The sequence below is a fragment of the Helianthus annuus genome, chromosome 1 (genome assembly GCF_002127325.2).
Source record: "Helianthus annuus cultivar XRQ/B chromosome 1, HanXRQr2.0-SUNRISE, whole genome shotgun sequence".
Classification (NCBI taxonomy): Eukaryota; Viridiplantae; Streptophyta; class Magnoliopsida; order Asterales; family Asteraceae; genus Helianthus; species Helianthus annuus.
In genome coordinates this window covers 64,267,461-64,288,977 of record NC_035433.2, presented here as the reverse complement: position 1 = coordinate 64,288,977, position 21,517 = coordinate 64,267,461, and the positions used below count along the sequence as shown (strand labels likewise).

Sequence of the window (21,517 nt, the reverse complement as noted above, 5' to 3'; positions counted from 1 at the left end):
CACGCCCGTCCGACTGGCACGGTGTGAGGTTTGTTAAACCTAATAGCGCTATTAACTAATGACCCGCTCGCCATTGGCCTCGGCGATTAAGTCGATATAAAATGAGGGACTTATGATAGAGTTTTGTCTAGTAAGTTTTAAGGTTGTTGTCCTACCCAAGGAGGACGAACGTACGTAGTTCTCCCAAAGAGAATACGCAGGATTAATACTGGCATCCTACCCGAGGAGGATGGCCGTACATACCCTACTTATGTAAGATATGTAGATTCCGTTTTAATTCTTTAACCCATTCCCAGACCACCGGGAATCCCATGCCTTAGAAAGTGTGTGAACTCACCTTGGTTTGCTCGGTTAGATTCTCAATATAGCTAACAGTCAAGGTCGGTCAACAATTGGTGACCAAAAGCCAGTTAACCAAGTTTTAAATTTAAACAGCGGAAGCATAATACGTGATACCAAAATATAAGTTCATAGACCATGGTTCATAAGTTTAAAGTCCAAAACGTAGGTTTAACAAGTTCATAAAGTTTATTTATTAAATACGGGACATATCAGTTCGCATCCCACAACGACCACCTCCATATGCAAGCTCCAAACATTTAGCGACCTGTAAGGCATGTAACAACGAGTCAACAACAAAGTTGAGTGAGTTCACGTTTGGTTGTTTAGTTTTAAGTTGTTTTCCTAAAACGTGGTTTGTCTTTCGTTGGCGAAATTGCCGTGGGGGTTACCCCGTAGTTGAAAGAAAGTTTAACCAGTTCATTCTTTATTACCCATACCCTGTTCATGATTAGTGGGGGCTTCCCCATGTGAACCACTAGATTGTACCATATCGACTACTACGCAAATAAGTTGTGCCCTACATCAGTGTCTATCATCACTGACGGTTTGCCATAGTCCATTAGTACACGCCCGTCCGACTGGCACGGTGTGAGGTTTGTTAAACCTAATAGCGCTATTAACTAATGACCCGCTCGCCATTGGCCTCGGCGATTAAGTCGATATAAAATGAGGGACTTATGATAGAGTTTTGTCTAGTAAGTTTTAAGGTTGTTTGTAACACCCCAAAATATGTTTATCACTTATTTATGCTAATTTAAGTAAATATAACTTGCAAGAATTTAACCAAGTTAATAGAATGTGTTATTAGTTAATAAGAGAGAGGTTTAGTATGATAATTATCAACACTTAAAACTATAAGGGCTGAAATAGTAAATTATGATAAAAGTATTTTATTACTACTAGAAAGTTGTAAAACCAACACACTGGTGGTGTTGTTGGTCGACGACAAGCAAGAACAAAAGGGGGAAAACCCTAGCTTTCAAGAATTCTCAAGATTTGGAAGGAATTGAGAGCCCAAATCGATGCAAGAACCCGAATTGTCAACCATCTAAGTTCTAACAACAATAGGTAAGTCGAAAATCATGTTTTAGTGAGTAATAAGAAGTGGGTTTTTGACCCAAACGTGAAATTAGGTGCAATTCATGTGCAAATGCAGGTTAGGAACCTAAAATAAACTTAGAATTATGCTTAATTTCGATTATTGAAAAGGTTAGGGTTATACCCATATGTTGAAAGACTTGTATGAACAAGGTGATTTCTATAACATGCTTACAATTGTGAGTTGTTGCATGATCTTGTATGTGATGAAGGAATTAGACAAATTATCATAAGGTAAAGGAAGTATATGAATTTAACAAATTCTTGTTGAACTAGAAAGTTAATCAAGTGAAATCCATGCTATGAACACTTGTACATTATGATTATAAATTCAATGCCCACCAAGTGTTTGATAAAATGCTTAAGAGATGACTATATGTGTAGTATGAGAGAAAATGATGGAATGACTTGATTCAACTAAGTAAACGAATGTTGTAATGTAGGCGTGAAGGAGGAAAGCTCTAACACTAGTAAAGCGGAAGGAGCACAAGATCGAGGTATGCTTCACGTCATACGAGTCTTTATTATATTTCCTATTTATATAAACTTTCGTTGTTAAAGTTATATTTTTTTATATATAACGAGATTGACGATGTAGTAAGCAAGCGACAAATCCCTCGTGGATTTGGGTATGCTAATGAAAGAAGTGTTGAGTTATGCAAACCCAATCTCATGGGTCGAATGTGTATGCTTAGCTCTCTATGAGAGTGGTTATGCTAAACCCAATCTCATGGGTCGAATGTGTATGCTTAGCTCTCTACGAGAGTGTTTATGCTAAACCCAATTTCGTGGGTAGAATGCGTATGTCAAACTCTCTGCGAGAGTGGTTATGCTTAACCCAATTATTGGGTTGTTGTATGCTTAAGAGTAAGAATGTTCTATGTGGTTAAAGCTAAATCGAAAGGTTATGGTTTTCTATGAGATAACTAACTTATTAAATTTGTGAATGTTAATGTAGGTAAAGCACCTCTATAGGCGATTTGGAGATATGGGACGAGCACATGTTCAAGCCTTAAGATACCATGCGCTTCCGCAACTTATATGCATGCTTTTGGATCGTGTTTATTACTTGTTGACTTGTTGAAATGTGTTAGAATTAAAAACTTGTCGTTTTTGTTGGGATAGTTTTATGTTAAATGGGTCGTAGTGTAAACGTTGTAAGTTAGGTAAAAACAGGGAGTATGTCCGTTTTTACAAACGGGTCATGCCCAATTTTTGTAAAAATTTCATTAAGCGTCAAAGTGGTACTTTAATTCTCCTAAAAATCTTGCTTATGTAGTTATTCTTTTATTTTTGAAAAACGGTCCTAACAAGTTGGTATCAGAGCCATGGTTTGAGGGATTCGAGCTTGTAAAGCGATGCTTGAACTCAAACCAGTGGCTCGTTCGAAAGTGTGCTCGCTCCCGGATCGCCAATGAGGTAATAAAGTATGATTTCGATAAATGCTAGTATATGTTATGAGTTTAAGATGTAAGGTTAAGTTAAAAATGTGAAGTAACAATTATGGGCATCAAAACAAGTAATTCCGGAACCCGGGCAGCTGGTACGGACCTGGAAGCGGGTTAAAACACAAAAAAAAATGAAGTTGCAGCGTTTCTGCTAAACGAAGGCCCGTCGCCGACGGGTTAGCCCCCGTCGCCGACGGCCAGCCCTGGTCCGACGCCTTAACACCCTGCCGACGGGTGATTTTTGTCCGACGGCCATTATATGAACCCGTCGCCGACGGGCATATAGCCGTCGCCGACGGCTTACCCAATACCGAAATGCTGAATTGTTTGTTTTTCCCGTTTTGTGTTACCGGTTTGTTCGAAAGCTTATTTCTTGGCTACGTTGTGTCCATATAAGGTTAACAAGTGTGTGTAATCACTATTAGTGAACACAACGAAAATGGATTCGTAAGAATCAAAAGAAACGAAGCAAATGAGATGAAATGGACTAAATGAATGATGATTAATGATTAAAGATATGCTGAATGATTAAATTGTATTAAACGAAATATTAACATTGTGTAGATGGCTGATGCAAGAAATATTAACAATGATAATGATGATAACAATGATGCGGTTAGACAAGAAGCATTTGAAAACAGAGTCACGGAAGTAGCGGAAGGGGTTATGCAAGCCAATCTACCTCGGTTAGCTCAAGAAGTAGAAAGCCGAGTTCTGGGGGTTGTGGATGCTATGATGACGAGTAGGTTCGAAGAGTTGAAGGAATTAATCGAAGGATCCAAGAGTAGAAGTAAGGAACGAAGGTGCACTTACAAGGATTTTATGGCCTGTCATCCGACGACGTATGACGGTAAAATAGATCCTATTGAATGTCAAAGGTGGATCTCGAATATAGAGGCGGTCTTTATACGAAGCCGGTGTGATAAGGAGGATCAAGTGATGTTCGCTACCGGTTTACTAACCCATCAAGCGAAGGATTGGTGGGATGCTCACAGCAAGGAGGTAGGCGAAGACAGACTGCAAGCTATGACTTGGCAAGAGTTCAAGGGGCCCTTCATGAGATATCATTGTCCTCAGTCGGCGATCGACAAGATTCAGGAGGATTTCTTACGTCTCCGGCAGAAAAACGAATCAGTGAATGAAATAGCAAACAATTTTATGGATAAGATGAAGTTCTGTGGGGAATTGGTAACAACCGAGAGGATGAAGATAAGTCGTTTTTATGGTGTGTTAAAGGCAGAAGTTAGAGAGTTCATCACTCCCTCAAAATGTGAAACTCTTGAAGAGCTCATTGATTTAGCGCGGGATAGAGAGATCGAAATTAAAAGGCAAGAGGAGCGAGGTGAAAAGAGGCCGAGTGAAAAAGGTGCAAGTTTTAGTCCATCCAAAAAGGGGAAGTTTCAGGATCCAGGAAGAAAGGGTAAGTCGAAAGGTGGGATTACGCCATGCAAGACGTGTGGAAAGCTCCATACCGGAGAGTGCTTGCTAGGTAAGAAGGGGTGCTTTAAATGCGGTAAGGAGGGGCATTCGTCCTATCAATGCCCGGACAACCCAAAGACTTGTTTCAACTGTTTCGAAAAAGGGCATATCAAGTCGGAATGTCCAAAGCTTCAACAAGGGTCAAAGAAAGAAGATAAGAAGCAAGAGGGTTCTAGGGCAAAAGGGAGAATGTATCAGATCACGTCTGAAGAAGCCAAGTCCCAACCAAATGTGGTTTCAGGTATTTTTCTAATAAATTCTATACCGGTTTACGTTTTGTTTGACACCGGAGCTACCATGTCGTTTATCTCTAGTGAACTTGTTCAACGTCCATCCTTTAAGATTGAACGAATGTCGATGCCCTTAGAAGTAGAGATAGCAGATAGCAAAAGTTTCTTGTTGCACGAAATATGTAAAAATTGTAAATTGGCCATTGAGGATGAGGAGTTTGCTATTGATCTTATCCCCATGATCTTGGGGGAATTCAAAGTAATAGTGGGTATGGATTGGATGTCTCAAAACCATGCGGAAATAAATTGTGAAACCAAAACCATACATCTCCGAGCCCCAAGTGGAAGACGATTAAATATACAAGGCGAAAGAAAGATAGAAGCAAAACTATGTACTCTCGTTCAAGCCACTAAGTACTTGCTCAATGGGTGTAAGGCATACTTAGCTTATGTAGTAAATACTCAACAAAGCTTCCCAAAGCTTGAAGATGTTGAAGTTGTGAACGAATTTCCGGATGTATTCCCGGAAGAATTGCCGGGACTCCCTCCTGAGCGAGAAGTGGAGTTTAAAATCGAATTGAATCCAGATGCGAAACCAGTCGCTAAGGCTCCCTATAGATTAGCTCCCACGGAGATGCGGGAATTAATGACACAAATACAAGACCTCTTAGACAAAGGCTTTATACGCCCGAGCGTGTCTCCTTGGGGAGCGCCCGTCTTATTTGTTAAAAAGAAAGACGGGTCGATGCGCATGTGCATCGACTATAGGGAGTTGAATAAGCTAACTATAAAGAACCGCTACCCTTTACCTAGAATTGACGACCTTTTCGATCAGTTACAAGGGGCGAGTTGGTTCTCCAAGATAGATCTGCGATCTGGGTACCATCAGGTTAGAGTACGAGGAGAAGACGTTCAAAAGACCGCATTTAGAACACGTTACGGACATTATGAGTTTTTAGTTATGTCCTTCGGGTTAACAAATGCGCCGGCGGCATTTATGGACCTTATGAACCGTGTATGCCGACCCATGTTGGATAGATCGGTAATCGTATTCATAGATGACATTTTGGTTTATTCACGAAGCAAGGACGAACATGCGGTACATTTGCGTGAAGTACTTGAAACTCTCCGTAAGGAGAAGCTCTACGCAAAATTTTCAAAGTGTGCCTTTTGGCTTAGGGAGGTACAGTTTCTGGGGCACGTGATAAATGCGGAGGGTGTTATGGTTGATCCTTCAAAGATCGATGCGGTAATGAAATGGGTTCCTCCGAAAAACCCAACAGAGATAAGAAGTTTTCTGGGTCTTGCTGGATACTACCGGAGGTTCATACAAGATTTTTCCAAGATAGCCCTGCCCTTAACAAAGCTGACCAGAAAGAAAGAGAAGTTTGTATGGGAAAAAGAACAGGAAGAGGCTTTTCGAATGTTGAAAGAAAAATTATCGAGTCCCCCAATCCTAATGTTACCAGACGGAACCGAAGACCTAGTGGTCTATTCAGACGCTTCACACCAGGGATTGGGTTGTGTTCTAATGCAAAGAGGGAGAGTTATCGCTTATGCTTCGCGACAATTGAAGCCTCATGAGATGAACTACCCCACACACGACTTAGAATTAGCGGCGGTAGTGTTTGCATTAAAAATTTGGAGGCATTATCTATATGGGGCAAAATGCACCATTTACTCGGACCACAAAAGCCTTAAATATTTCTTTGAACAAAGAGACCTAAATATGAGGCAGTGGAGGTGGTTGGAACTTATCAAAGATTATGATTGTGATATCCTCTACCACCCGGGGAGGGCAAATGTAGTAGCCGATGCTCTAAGCCGTAAAGAGTATCCACCTCCCATAAAAGTGAAATCCATGAAGATGGTAGTTACGCCACGATTACTCGAGGCAATACGCGAATCCCAGATAAAGTCGCTCGGAGCGGAAGACCTGAAGAGGGAACGACTAAAAGGTGTGATCAATAATCTAGAAGAAAATTCGACCGGGCTTAAGACACGGTTCGGCCGAATTTGGATTCCGCGGTTCTGCGAAGTCAAAGCTGCCTTGCTCGACGAGGCACATAAGTCTCGATATTCGGTCCATCCCGGGGCTACAAAGATGTATCGGGATTTGAAAGCCAATTATTGGTGGCCGGGAATGAAGCGCGACATAGTTAAATACGTCGCGAAATGCTTAACATGCTCCCAAGTGAAAGTTGAACATCAAAAGTCGTATGGGAAATTACAACCTTTGGAGATACCGGTATGGAAGTGGGAGGAACTAACGATGGATTTGATAACCAAACTTCCTAAAACAAAGAAAGGGCATGATACAATATGGGTAATCGTAGACCGACTTACGAAAAGCGCTCACTTTTTACCCATCAAAGAAGCTTACTCTTCCGAGAAAATGGCAGAAATTTATATGAACGAGATCATATCACGTCATGGAGTGCCCGTGTCGATTGTCTCGGATCGGGACACTAGATTTACTTCTCGTTACTGGCGGAAGTTTCACGAGAGTGTGGGTACGAAGCTGCACATAAGTACCGCCTACCACCCTCAAACTGACGGCCAGTCAGAAAGAACCATTCAAACGCTCGTTGATATGTTGAGGGCGTGTGCCTTAGATTTTGGAGGAAGTTGGGACGACCAATTGCCCCTGGTCGAGTTTTCTTATAACAACAGTTACCATAGTGGTATTCAAATGGCACCATACGAACTATTATACGGGAGAAAATGTAGGACTCCCGTATGTTGGGGCGAAGTGGGACAAAGGGAGCTTGCACCAAGTGATTTAATAGCAGTAACGAACGAAAAGATTGAAATGGTTAGAACAAGGTTGAAAGCAGCTCAAGATCGGCAAAAAGCTTATGCAGACAAGAGAAGGCGTCCTATCGAGTTCCAAGTTGGAGATTTCGTCTTGCTAAAGGTGTCCCCATGGAAGGGTATAATCCGTTTTCGCAAACGGGGAAAACTAGGTCCTCGTTACATTGGGCCGTTTAAAATTTTGGCACGGGTTGGAAGGGTTGCGTATCGATTGGAATTACCGCCTGCTCTAAACGGGATTCACAATACTTTCCACGTGTCGCAATTAAGAAGGTGTCTTGCGGATGAGACAGCATTAGTACCACTCGATGATATCGAGTTGGATGAAGGGTTAAATTATGTCGAAAGGCCCATAGCCGTTAAGGAGTTCAAGGTGAAGAATCTCCGCAACAAAGCTGTTAGACAAGTGTTGGTACAATGGCAGCACCGGAAGGGTTCGGATCTTACATGGGAAGCAGAAGACGAAATGAGGAGACACTATCCTTTTCTATTCGGTATGTCCATGAATAAATTTATGATCAGGTTTCGGGGACGAAACCTCCTTTAAGGGGGGTAGACTTGTAACACCCCAAAATATGTTTATCACTTATTTATGCTAATTTAAGTAAATATAACTTGCAAGAATTTAACCAAGTTAATAGAATGTGTTATTAGTTAATAAGAGAGAGGTTTAGTATGATAATTATCAACACTTAAAACTATAAGGGCTGAAATAGTAAATTATGATAAAAGTATTTTATTACTACTAGAAAGTTGTAAAACCAACACACTGGTGGTGTTGTTGGTCGACGACAAGCAAGAACAAAAGGGGGAAAACCCTAGCTTTCAAGAATTCTCAAGATTTGGAAGGAATTGAGAGCCCAAATCGATGCAAGAACCCGAATTGTCAACCATCTAAGTTCTAACAACAATAGGTAAGTCGAAAATCATGTTTTAGTGAGTAATAAGAAGTGGGTTTTTGACCCAAACGTGAAATTAGGTGCAATTCATGTGCAAATGCAGGTTAGGAACCTAAAATAAACTTAGAATTATGCTTAATTTCGATTATTGAAAAGGTTAGGGTTATACCCATATGTTGAAAGACTTGTATGAACAAGGTGATTTCTATAACATGCTTACAATTGTGAGTTGTTGCATGATCTTGTATGTGATGAAGGAATTAGACAAATTATCATAAGGTAAAGGAAGTATATGAATTTAACAAATTCTTGTTGAACTAGAAAGTTAATCAAGTGAAATCCATGCTATGAACACTTGTACATTATGATTATAAATTCAATGCCCACCAAGTGTTTGATAAAATGCTTAAGAGATGACTATATGTGTAGTATGAGAGAAAATGATGGAATGACTTGATTCAACTAAGTAAACGAATGTTGTAATGTAGGCGTGAAGGAGGAAAGCTCTAACACTAGTAAAGCGGAAGGAGCACAAGATCGAGGTATGCTTCACGTCATACGAGTCTTTATTATATTTCCTATTTATATAAACTTTCGTTGTTAAAGTTATATTTTTTTATATATAACGAGATTGACGATGTAGTAAGCAAGCGACAAATCCCTCGTGGATTTGGGTATGCTAATGAAAGAAGTGTTGAGTTATGCAAACCCAATCTCATGGGTCGAATGTGTATGCTTAGCTCTCTATGAGAGTGGTTATGCTAAACCCAATCTCATGGGTCGAATGTGTATGCTTAGCTCTCTACGAGAGTGTTTATGCTAAACCCAATTTCGTGGGTAGAATGCGTATGTCAAACTCTCTGCGAGAGTGGTTATGCTTAACCCAATTATTGGGTTGTTGTATGCTTAAGAGTAAGAATGTTCTATGTGGTTAAAGCTAAATCGAAAGGTTATGGTTTTCTATGAGATAACTAACTTATTAAATTTGTGAATGTTAATGTAGGTAAAGCACCTCTATAGGCGATTTGGAGATATGGGACGAGCACATGTTCAAGCCTTAAGATACCATGCGCTTCCGCAACTTATATGCATGCTTTTGGATCGTGTTTATTACTTGTTGACTTGTTGAAATGTTTTAGAATTAAAAACTTGTCGTTTTTGTTGGGATAGTTTTATGTTAAATGGGTCGTAGTGTAAACGTTGTAAGTTAGGTAAAAACAGGGAGTATGTCCGTTTTTACAAACGGGTCATGCACAATTTTTGTAAAAATTTCATTAAGCGTCAAAGTGGTACTTTAATTCTCCTAAAAATCTTGCTTATGTAGTTATTCTTTTATTTTTGAAAAACGGTCCTAACATTGTTGTCCTACCCAAGGAGGACGAACGTACGTAGTTCTCCCAAAGAGAATACGCAGGATTAATACTGGCATCCTACCCGAGGAGGATGGTCGTACATACCCTACTTATGTAAGATATGTAGATTCCGTTTTAATTCTTTAACCCATTCCCAAACCACCGGGAATCCCATGCCTTAGAAAGTGTGTGAACTCACCTTGGTTTGCTCGGTTAGATTCTCAACATAGCTAACAGTTAAGGTCGGTCAACAATTGGTGACCAAAAGCCAGTTAACCAAGTTTTAAATTTAAACAGCGGAAGCATAATACGTGATACCAAAATATAAGTTCATAGACCATGGTTCATAAGTTTAAAGTCCAAAACGTAGGTTTAACAAGTTCATAAAGTTTATTTATTAAATACGGGACATATCAGTTCGCATCCCACAACGACCACCTCCATATGCAAGCTCCAAACATTTAGCGACCTGTAAGGCATGTAACAACGAGTCAACAACAAAGTTGAGTGAGTTCACGTTTGGTTGTTTAGTTTTAAGTTGTTTTCCTAAAACGTGGTTTGTCTTTCGTTGGCGAAATTGCCGTGGGGGTTACCCCGTAGTTGAAAGAAAGTTTAACCAGTTCATTCTTTATTACCCATACCCTGTTCATGATTAGTGGGGGCTTCCCCATGTGAACCACTAGATTGTACCATATCGACTACTACGCAAATAAGTTGTGCCCTACATCAGTGTCTATCATCACTGACGGTTTGCCATAGTCCATTAGTACACGCCCGTCCGACTGGCACGGTGTGAGGTTTGTTAAACCTAATAGCGCTATTAACTAATGACCCGCTCGCCATTGGCCTCGGCGATTAAGTCGATATAAAATGAGGGACTTATGATAGAGTTTTGTCTAGTAAGTTTTAAGGTTGTTGTCCTACCCAAGGAGGACGAACGTACGTAGTTCTCCCAAAGAGAATACGCAGGATTAATACTGGCATCCTACCCGAGGAGGATGGCCGTACATACCCTACTTATGTAAGATATGTAGATTCCGTTTTAATTCTTTAACCCATTCCCAAACCACCGGGAATCCCATGCCTTAGAAAGTGTGTGAACTCACCTTGGTTTGCTCGGTTAGATTCTCAATATAGCTAACAGTCAAGGTCGGTCAATCACGTCCTAATATAATTTACCAGTTAGTCATTTAGTGGCTCTCAAATAGAACACAAAGTTCCTACACGTATTTATCACACAACATGCATCGTTTTAACGGTTCATGCCCCTCTAAGTTTCCCATTCATTCCCCACTCAAAATCAAACATACGATAATGCACATAACATATATACCATGTTAGATCATTCACGGATAGCATACTCGACATTTAGACACGCAAGTCACAAATTATATTAATTCAGCATTAACATTCAAAACCGGCAGTTTTCGGTCGTTTTAATAAAATAGTTAAATTATTCCAAAAATTCCCAAATTTTTACAAGATGACTTAAACATTCCATATTTTATTGTGTAAAAATATCGGGGTCCGGTTCACTACCAATATTTTATAAAAAATCATATTCCGGACTGAACTCAGATTTATGAATTTCTGACCACAGTCCACGGAACATTTTATTAAAAATTCATCGAGTGTCCGATTTACGAAATTCCAGTGGGGTAATTACACATGCATCGGTTGTCATCTACTGTACAAATTTCATGGTCCGATTCATCACAAAACTCAGGTTATGACTGAAAGTACGACACCCATTTATTGCTGTCAAAATCCAGCTTAAGTTGCTGTTACAAATTAATACTTTAAAAATAGTAAACGGAGTCCAAAAATTACGATTCCGGTGCCATTAGAACCATATTTCCTAATATCACATTTTAGAGTCGAAATATCAGTTTTTCGTTAGGTTTATGACCTGTTTACAGCCAACTGAAGTTGGCTGTAAAACTTGGACAGATTCTGATTTTTAGTGTTTAACTTTCTAAATCGTGTTCGATTGATATCGTTAACAAGTTTAGTATTCACAACAACATCAAACATTAATATTATCCAGCAATACTTCAGATCATCAACCAATAATCACAATCACACAAGATCTACATGCTTTACACTAATATTCATCCATTAACCACCTTGTTCATCATTTTAGTAGACTTTTAGATTTTGATCTTGTATGTTCATAATTTTTAACCGACTAATCTCTTATTAACCACATCAAACATGAACAAGAAGTTGATTAGAAGCACTTACAACTAGCACAAGGCTAGGGAAGAAACTATGCGAAAAAGAGGTGGATAAAAGCAAGATAGAGAGGTCCTTCGCCTTCCGTTAGCTCCAAGACTCCTTATGCGTGACCCGTAACACTTGTATGACTTTGGAATGAGGAGATCAAGAGCCGAAAATGGTGGTGTGTTCAAGGGGGGTCTTGGCCGTGAGCTAGGGAGGAGAGGAGAGAAAGAGAGTTTTGGTGGAATGGTGGTATTTATAAGATCTTCCATATAGCATATTCCTAGCATATTCCAAGCATATTCCTAGCATATTCCTAGCATATTAACAAATACGTGTAAGCATAACACAGATATCAGAAAGCAGTTAAGTAATTCCACACAGTCATCAGACACTTTAATTATCATTAATAATTTGTACGGAATACATGGGATTTTTAGGGTTGTCACAACAGGTGCTGAATCCAAACTATAGTACTATCGTTGCTAAGGTGTTAGGCAACAATTACTGTGTTAACATAACATACAAGCATTCATCGAATAACACGTAGCATGCAATAATGGTCAGCGTATAAATAGTGTTTGCGTTGTGTGTAGATTGTGATTTAGAATAAGTAACGTGTGTAACACCCAAAAGTGCGTAAAGCAAAAAGGGTTCGAGTATACTCACAGATTGTGTTTAACAAGTAAACACTCTTTTGGATTGAAGAGAGCGCTGAGAGATTAGCCTGAACAGTTAACGATAGCATAAACGATAAGCGGCGCGTAAAACGGTGTAAAGTACCAAGTGTCAGATGGTAATCCGATCGGATGGCCAGTCGATTGGGTTGACATCGTTTGGTAAGGATGTGTTTGTGTACGATGGCTTTGAAGTTGTCGTTGTAGCATTATGAAAACAGAGAAGTATCTCTACCCTTTAGGTCGTCGATCGAACGGTCGTTCGATCGGGTAACGATCCGATTGGTAGGACACTTAGTGAGAACAAGTTCATAGCAGGATTGTCACTCGATTGGATAGCAATCCGATCGGATGGCAATCCGTCAGAACTGACTATGTATTGAACATGTTGAAAATTGTTTAAGTATCGAAGTTCCAAATGTCACATGGTCGGATGGTCGTTCGATCGGATGGCAATCCGATCGGACGGTAATCCGTTCGACGTTCAGATCCTTGCAAAGTTGAAACAAAAGTTTAAGTGTGGAACCAAGTGTAAGCCGATCGGATGGCTGTCCGATAGGATGGCAATCCGATCGGATGGCAACCCGATCGGACGGCAATCCGTCCCAACGACCCGATCGTCTTTGACACTTGATTTTTTGGAAAGTTTTGCAGTTTTGATCGAGACGGTGTGATGACGTGCTAAACAACAAAAACCCCATCTTGAACCAAGTGACCCGATCGAGCAGGAATCACCCTAGTCCGACCAGTTAATGGTTCGAGACGGTCTTTCATGTTTAACCCGAAATCGGTAGTCCCTTTGATAGAAACTAGATCTTGAACCGATACATCGCTAAGAAGGAGTAGAAAATCAGAACGAGCTCCGATTCTATCAGTTTTGAGTGCATTGAGTGTAAAAGAGTTGAAAGGAAGTTAAGAAACCATCTTTCAATCCTTTTAACCATGAATATGTGTAGATCTATGTGAAAACATTGCTTAATCTTGTGGAAATCCTTCAGATCTGAGTTGTTCTTGGTGGAATGAAGCCAAAGCTTAGTTCATAAGAACTCCATGATGACATCACCCTAGAACACCTCAAATCCACTGATTTCACGGTCAAAAGTTGAGATTCAAAAGAGAAAATGATGAATAAGTGTGTGTAGATCATAGAAGTACACGATTTAGGTTGGAAACTTACAAGAATCGCGAGAAATCGAGGGAAAGAGAGAGCTTGAGAGTGGCTGGTCGAGCAGAGGAGCTGTCACATCACAAATGATGTGACAGGAGGGTATTTATAAGGTTTCCAAAAGAGGAAAGTGTGCAGGGTCGGATTGGTCACCGATTGGATGGCAACTCGATCGGATGGCAATCCGATCGAATGGCAATCCGGTCGGATGGCCACTCGATCGGATGGCCACTCGATCGGGTGGCCACTCGATCCTGGTGTCCGGCGTGTTGAGTTTTGTCGTTTCGATTCGCGTGTTGAGCGTTGCGATGCGTTTCGAGCGAGCGATGAGATAGATTTACCCATTAGTTACACAAATAACCTAACTACTATATCTAACATACAATCACTATAAATAACTTGCGTTTAGTGTTTGCGATTTCGATTGCGATAGAGTTGCGATTGCGTTTCGATTAGTCACCACAAAACATAAACATAAATAAACACGCACAAGTAACACATAAATAACACACACACGTAAAACAATATCCAGAACGCATAACTCGAGTTTCGAATGCGATTGCGATGCGATAAGCGATAAACGTGCGATACATATCGATTAAACCTCGATTATTCACAGATACTCCACATAATACGACTAAAGTAAATAAAATTAGGGTTGGCATATCGGATCAACCCGATCTGTTAAGACACGAACCCGATAAGACACGAACACGAAACCTGTAAACACGAACACAACACGAAATCTTATCGTGTCTGATTTTCCAAACACGAACACGAACCTGTTAATAAACAGGTTACACGAAATGACATGTTAAGACACGAAAATGTTACCAACATATCATGTGACATGTTTAAGACACGAACACGACCTGTTAAGACACGAACATGACCTGTTAAGACACGAACACGACTTGTTAAGACACGAACATGACTTCTTAACCCCACATATTTGATATATTTTATTAATTTAAAATTATAAACAGGTCACTAACGGGTCTTAACAGGTTAACGGGTTTTAACCTGTTTAGACACGAAATTTAAACAGGTCTTATCATGTCGACCTGTTTAGACACGAAACCTGTTAAGGTCAAACACGAAACCTGTTAACTTCGTGTAGGTTCGTGTCGTGTTATCGTGTTCGTGTCAGAATTACCAGCTCTAAATAAAATAAAGATTCGATCAAGTCAAAGAAGTCAAATCAATAATTAAGCAAGGAGTGACAGATCGCAATTAGCAACCTTTTCTTTCTTTGACTTTGACTTTGACTTTGACTTTCGGAACACGGGGTGTTACATTTTACCTCACCCCACTGTCATGCTTTCGAGCGAGTGTTCACGGGCTTCGGCCTAGGTGAAGTTTTTCCCGGTTCAGAGGCAAGTGTATCCTGATGTGCTGAATTTTGTCAGTAGACCATTTGGAGGATTCGTTGGCCGTTCAAAAAAATATCAATGAAGAGATCCGCATCAGTTAACCCCACATGCAAATTGTCTTACCTGAAAAATATTCATCTTAAACGTATTAGCATATTGGGAGTAGTACTATAATGGGTGACCTCCTAAGAAGTTCGAAAGTTTCTTGTGGGAAAAACAAACAATAATGATGGTACGCTAGGTCGAATGTTCTAATATTATATTAATACGCCAAAGGTAACAATTTTTAACGACTTGTGTTGTATAAGTTCTAAGATAAAGAAGAGTGGGATTGTAACTTCGGATCTCACACCATTCGTGTAGATGGGATATGTCAGGTTCATAAAGTATACAAGAAGTCAAGTATCATCGATGCCTTTTTTGACATAATGAATGTGAATGAAAGACCAAGTTCACAATTAAGCATGCTCGAGTTGCCGAGTGGTACTACAATTTAGGGATGAGCATATCGGTATTCGATACCGAACCGATACCGATACCGCCTAATACCGATCCCGAATTTCACCCAAACTAGGTATCGATACTGAAACATGTCGGTTAGGTATCGGTACGGTACGGTATCGGTATTATACCGTATTTTGAGGGTCGGTATCGGTATAATACCGATACCGTACCGTACCGATACCGAAAACGCCAAAAAGTGGATACCGATCGGGATACCGATCGGGATCGGGATCGGTACGGGATCGGTATGGGATCGGTATTCGGTGGCATATGCTCATCCCTACTACAATTGGTGCCTTTTTGGGAAGTCTCAACTTTGACAACCATAAAGAAATTTATGAACTTCTCATGATTAAAACGAACAATACTGATAGTACGAGATGTCGAATGTTAGAAGGATTTTATTATATTAACGCATTAAAAGTAGTGGTTTCTAATGATTTGTGTTATATAAGTTGTAAGATAGTAATGTTGATACGTAAAATTTGTATCTATAGTTTAGTTTCAAATTTAGTTTTATTTCCATTCTAGCATTCTAGCAGGGCAGACGAGGAAACTTCAACATGGTATCATGCCATCATGAGTTCACCCAGGTTCATAGGAACATCGTCGTAAGTCCGCAACTTCTCCAATATGGGATCATGGGTTCTTTTCCAGTTCGTGAACCCGTACTGGATGAAGGTGCTTAAGACCATTCGTAGTGGCATGGGCATGTGATGTGGTTGACCAAACCACATGCTCAACACTACCCCCTCCTCATGTTGTTTGGCTTTTTTGGGATGAACTCGTGGTTCTGGTCACGGGTGTGTGTGTGTGTGTGTGTGTGTGTGTGAGAGAGAGAGAGAGAGAGAGAGAGAGAGAGAGAGATTGATGGGTTTTGATGTGAGAAAGATAGAGAGAGAAAGAGAGAGTCTATAGAAAGTGAGTATTGGTTGATATATTAATTAATGAAGGGGATGAACCATTGTACTGTGAAATGACTTTGGTAATGTGGCGAACACGTGACGAAAAAAAGCATGTGGTTTGCCATACTCCTACATATGGTCTAAACGTGCTTTTAATTTTATTTTACTTAAAAATATCATTGGTTCAATTAGAGAATGAATTCATATTAGATTAGTTAAGAATTTACATCGAGATAGATGGTAAACGGACAATAAACTGCGCGAATTCAAATGAAATTTAATGAGTTGGTATCATTTTATTAATCGGTTTTCTTGGTTCAATTTTTTTTAACGGCGTATGGTTAAGATGTCGCTAACCGCGTTAGTAGTTAGCATGTCAATATCACCAAGTCACTATTAAAATTCTCTTTTACCTGGAGTTGAACCCATGACCTCAAAAAGAAGCAAATGAGTTTGGAAATGAGTACTCTTCTACCCATAATAAAATTAGGGTACACGGAGTGGGGTGCGGCAAAGTGTGGCAAACTTAGTTTGTCAATTAGTAACACCGCCGTCAACGTAGTTTGCCACTCAAAAGTTTGCCAAATCGGTGTAGGCTTGCCGGAGTGGTGAAGGGAGGGTATGAGAGAGAGAGAAGATAGTGTGGGTGGGGTCTATTCCAATCTCAACCAATCACATATTTTTCTTTTAAAAAAAATAGTTTACCACTTCACCAAGTATCTAACCATTATCAACACTTTTGAGCATAGTTTACCAATTTGATATGACACACTCTCATTGATTGATTTTTTAGTTTGTCACTCTCAAATGTCTAACCAGTCCTTATACCTTATGTATGTATAAAACGGTTTAAACGGTTAAACGTCATATATTTCTAGTAAAAAGTTAACTTTATTTAATTCCAACTTTAAACAAAGTGACCCACCAAAAACCCCAAACCAAACACACAACACCACCACCGAAAAGGCTGTGATTCCCACGCAGATCTAGTCTACACCCACACACCACATCTCCACACCCCCATCCAATCAAACCTCGCCACGTCACCAAACAACCCCCGTACCCTCACTCCATTGGTCGCCCCACACACTCCCAGTGTTCCGCACCGCACCAGATCACAATAATATACACGTGTAGTGCTAGCACACTCACGTTGAGACAACCGTCTTTCTCTTCATCATTTCAACACATCCGTTCTTCTTTTTATTCTCTCTCACACACTAACACACACCGTTGTCAATTCTAGTGAGAGAAAGCTTCATTTCTTGCTGTTATGGCCGGACGGAAGAGACGGAGACTCAAATTGTAAGTTTCTTCATCGAATTTTACTCGAATTCAATCGGATTGTTCGTGTTTTGGCTCTGTTTTTTATCCTACTTTCAGGTTTTGTGAAATTTGGGTGTGTGTGAGGTTGTAGAGATGAGATCGATGTTAATTGTTCATGAATTTGTGTATTATATGTGTGATTTGAAGTGAATTTGAACGGAATTGATCTGAATATTGAGAATTTGTGTTGTGTGTACGGAATTGATGGTTTTTTTTGTGATGAATTTGTTTGATGTTTTGTGGATTAGTTTTGTTTGTGATTTGTTTGGTTTGATGTATGTTTTTTATTTGTAATTTGATGCATTTTGTTTGATTTTTATGAAATTCACAATTTTTAGGATTTAGGGTTTAGCCTATGAAAGTTAATCTTATATTTTGTCTGTAAGTTATTTAATTTGGTGTATTCATTTTATTTGTAATTTGATGCATTTTCTTTGATATTTATGAAATTTTTAATTTTAGGATTTAGGGTTTAGTCTATGAAAGTTTATCTTAAAAATTGTTTAATTTGATGTATACATTTTGTTTGATATTTATGAAATTCACAACTTATAGGATTTAGGGTTTAATGTCTCTGAAAGTTTATCTTAAATTTCATCTGTAAATTGTTCGATTTAATGTATGCATTTCAACTTTAATTTGATGCATTTTATCTTAAATTTAAAGATTCACAATATTTAGGATTTAGGGTTTAGTCTATGAAAGTTTATCTTAACTTTCATTTGTAAATTGTTCGATTTGACGTTGCATTTCATCGCTAATTTGATGCATATTTTTTTTATATTTATGAAATTGATAAAATTAGGATTTTAGGGTTTAATTTCTCTGAAAGTTTAGGTTTTTAGGCCTTTGTTTAAATTGGTGATCCTTGATCTTGTTGTCAAGTATTTTAAGGTTCAAACTCATGAATTCTTGAAATTTTGTTGTCAATTATGACAGATTTATATAATTTGTGATTGATAGGTTAACGGCAAGTTATAAAGACGATACAAGAATTTCAAAACAGGGAGATGCAGAGCAGAACGAACAAGAAGCATGGTCATTCCTTCCGGTTGAACTCCTTGAATTTATAATTTCACAGTTAACATTGAAAGACAATATTCGAACGTCAGCAGTTTGCAAAACATGGTTTTCGGTTGCTTTGTCGGTCAGAGTGGTCAACAAGCCACCATGGCTTATGTACTTCCCAAAACTCGGTAACCGTTTCGAGTTTTATGACCCGTCAAAACGTAAAACATACTCTTTGGAATTACCCGAGTTACACGGCTGCAGAATTTGTTACAATAAAGACGGTTGGTTATTGCTATACAAGCCAAGAACACAACGGGTCCTATTTTTCAACCCGTTTACACGAGAAATGATTAAATTACCACGATTTGAAATGACTTACCAAATAGTCGCGTTTTCAAGTTCCCCTAAATCTCCCAACTGTATAGTTTTTACAGTTAAACATGTTAGTCCAACTGTCGTTGCTATTAGCACGTGTTATCCCGGAGCAACAGTTTGGACTACGGTTAATTACCATAACCGATTGCCGTTCGTAAGCAGTATATGGAATAAGCTTGTGTTCTGTCACGGGCTTTTCTATTGTTTAAGTTTAACGGGCTGGCTTGGAGTTTATGACCCGCTTGAGCTCACTTGGAGTATCCGTGTTGTACCTCCGCCCCGTTGTCCCGATAATTTCTTCGTTAAAAATTGGTGGAAGGGGAAGTTTATGGCGGAGCATAAAGGAGATATTTTTGTTATCTACACTTGTTATAGTGAAAACCCGATTATTTATAAACTCGATCAGGTGAATAAAGAATGGGTTGAAATGAAAACACTTGAAGGCGTGACGTTATTCGCTAGCTTTTTGTCGTCACATGCAAGAACCGATCTTTTGGGGATGATGAGGAATAGCGTTTATTTTTCTAAAGTTCGGTTTTATGGAAAAAGGTGTATTTCATACTCTTTAGATCACCGTAGATACTACCCACGAAAGCAGTGTCATGATTGGGGCGAACAAGATCCGTTTGAGAGCATATGGGTCGAACCGCCCGAAGATGTCTCAACATTTAGCTGGGAAGATTAAGTTATGTAGCAGGTGATTTCACTGGTTTGTTAATAACTATAGTTTTCATTTTTATTTTCGTTTATGAAATATTGGCTTCGGCTTCACCATTTGTTACTAAAACTATCTGTTTTCTTCAGTTTCTAGCTGAAAGATGATGGATCCAGAGTGGAGTGCTTCTGAATAAAACCACCAGAAGTTTGGCTTTGGTCTCTTTAGACTGAATAAATGTCAAATATGTTGTGAGGAATAACATGAATAATTATGTATTTTAGGATATTGAGTTATGATCCAAGCACACACTGCAGGATTACTAGTAGATAGTGAATTATGTAATAGTCACGTTAGTTGAATAATCTAGTCCTAACTATTCATATATGTTATGTTTAATTGTCGTTTTTAGATCTTTAAAGAGGGGAATTATGAGAAAAAGAATGTGCATTAACTCGCATGTTCATGATTTTTCATAAATTAGAAGGTACCCGTGCAATGCAACGGGATTTGAAAGGGTATTGTAACCAAAGACACTGATTTCCCCTCCAAACGGAGAAAGAAAAGAATCGGACTGGTTAGATGTGATGGCCAAAACAAATCTAAAAGCCAATTGCACAATCGAACATACAGCACCGCGCATACCATTTAAGAACGGTTGGGCATTTAAATAGTTGGTTTTATCAGGGTCCGGTCCTCTTCTAGCCACTAGACCCTAACTTTCTCGAATCTACGACAAGCAGATTCTTAAACAGAGAAGTAATTGCTTCATTCTAAGATCTTCAATGCATCATTGTAAGATTTAAAACCAGGGGTATTTTGTTAGATGATAAAATATTGATAAAAAGAAAACACCTCTTGAGTAGTAAGTTCTCCATTTCCATCTTTCCTTTAAAAACAACTTGATACTCGGGATATTTTTTCCCCGGTTACCCTCAAGTTCAGCGTCGTCCTAAATCTCAGGCACACAGCTTCGTCATCAAAATTGGGTATGGGACTAAGCATGCGATTCGTTTTATATTTCAAGTCAGTTGTTAAAGTGAATTTAAGATTGGGTTTAGGTAATGGTGATGCCAGTGGGTAATTTCTAACCACAGAAGATCCTAAATGGGTATAGACCTGATACCCGCCATAGGTATATCAATGTACACCATTGGCACCCCTAACCGGGTGCCACTCAAAACCCTTCGTACAAACAGGCCTGATTTCTCTTTACACAGGTTCTTGTTTTAGTGAAGATGCATACAACCTGTTCGACGAAAGACCATACAAATGTTTACAGTTTGTTGCATCGCTCTGGTTAAACCAGGTGTACTTCAACGACCATCTTATCTAAACGAGCATGAATTTTTTTTTTTTTTTTTTTTTTTTTTTTTTTTTTTTTTGTAAAATGAGGTTTTTGTGTGTTAATTTTAATAAAATTTGCAGTTGGAATCTTTACATGATTTTGTAGCTAAACGTGGGCTAGATCACGACTTCTGCGCAGCACATTGTTTGCTTACAATGTATGCTCAACGGGTCCAGAAGACAGAATGAGTTAAAACGAGGCCCATAACATTACTCGTGTGCCAAGGGTCTTTTGGGCAGGGAGAGCCTGCTTGATGATGCCCAAAAGATTATTAATACAATGCCTATGGAACCGAC

At 39.2% G+C, this 21,517-nt stretch overlaps 2 protein-coding genes and 1 long non-coding RNA gene across 3 annotated transcripts; all 3 read left to right on the top strand.

Annotated features, from left to right (window-relative positions):
- The first annotated feature begins 1,259 nt into the window (after positions 1 to 1,259).
- Positions 1,260 to 2,545, top strand: LOC118479275. Its single transcript, XR_002590179.2, has 3 exons — positions 1,260 to 1,410; positions 1,884 to 1,937; positions 2,399 to 2,545. It is a non-coding gene; the product is annotated as an uncharacterized LOC118479275 (long non-coding RNA).
- A 907-nt stretch (positions 2,546 to 3,452) lies between these two features.
- Positions 3,453 to 9,540, top strand: LOC110936641. Its single transcript, XM_022179052.2, has 3 exons — positions 3,453 to 4,608; positions 8,799 to 8,852; positions 9,314 to 9,540. Exons 1-3 carry the CDS (start codon positions 3,453 to 3,455, stop codon positions 9,328 to 9,330), a joined length of 1,227 nt encoding a protein of 408 aa, XP_022034744.1. The 3' UTR covers positions 9,331 to 9,540.
- Positions 9,541 to 17,655: 8,115 nt separating this feature from the next.
- Positions 17,656 to 20,284, top strand: LOC110867938 (F-box/kelch-repeat protein At1g57790). The gene is made up of 3 exons (XM_022117005.2): positions 17,656 to 17,811; positions 18,796 to 19,915; positions 20,023 to 20,284. The coding sequence occupies exons 1-2, from the start codon at positions 17,780 to 17,782 to the stop codon at positions 19,901 to 19,903; spliced, it is 1,140 nt and encodes a 379-aa protein (XP_021972697.1). The 5' UTR covers positions 17,656 to 17,779; the 3' UTR covers positions 19,904 to 19,915; positions 20,023 to 20,284.
- Positions 20,285 to 21,517: the final 1,233 nt, after the last annotated feature.

What these genes read in the sequence shown, in the direction of transcription:
- LOC110867938 (XM_022117005.2), top strand. Translation starts at nt 17,780, where the DNA reads ATGGCCGGACGGAAGAGACGGAGACTCAAATT. An exon ending in AAGAGACGGAGACTCAAATT is followed by an intron (nt 17,812 to 18,795) that starts GTAAGTTTCTTC and finishes TGTGATTGATAG; the next exon opens with GTTAACGGCAAGTTATAAAG.
- LOC110936641 (XM_022179052.2), top strand. Translation starts at nt 3,453, where the DNA reads ATGGCTGATGCAAGAAATATTAACAATGATAATGATGATAACAATGAT. An exon ending in CCAACCAAATGTGGTTTCAG is followed by an intron (nt 4,609 to 8,798) that starts GTATTTTTCTAA and finishes GTTGTAATGTAG; the next exon opens with GCGTGAAGGAGGAAAGCTCT.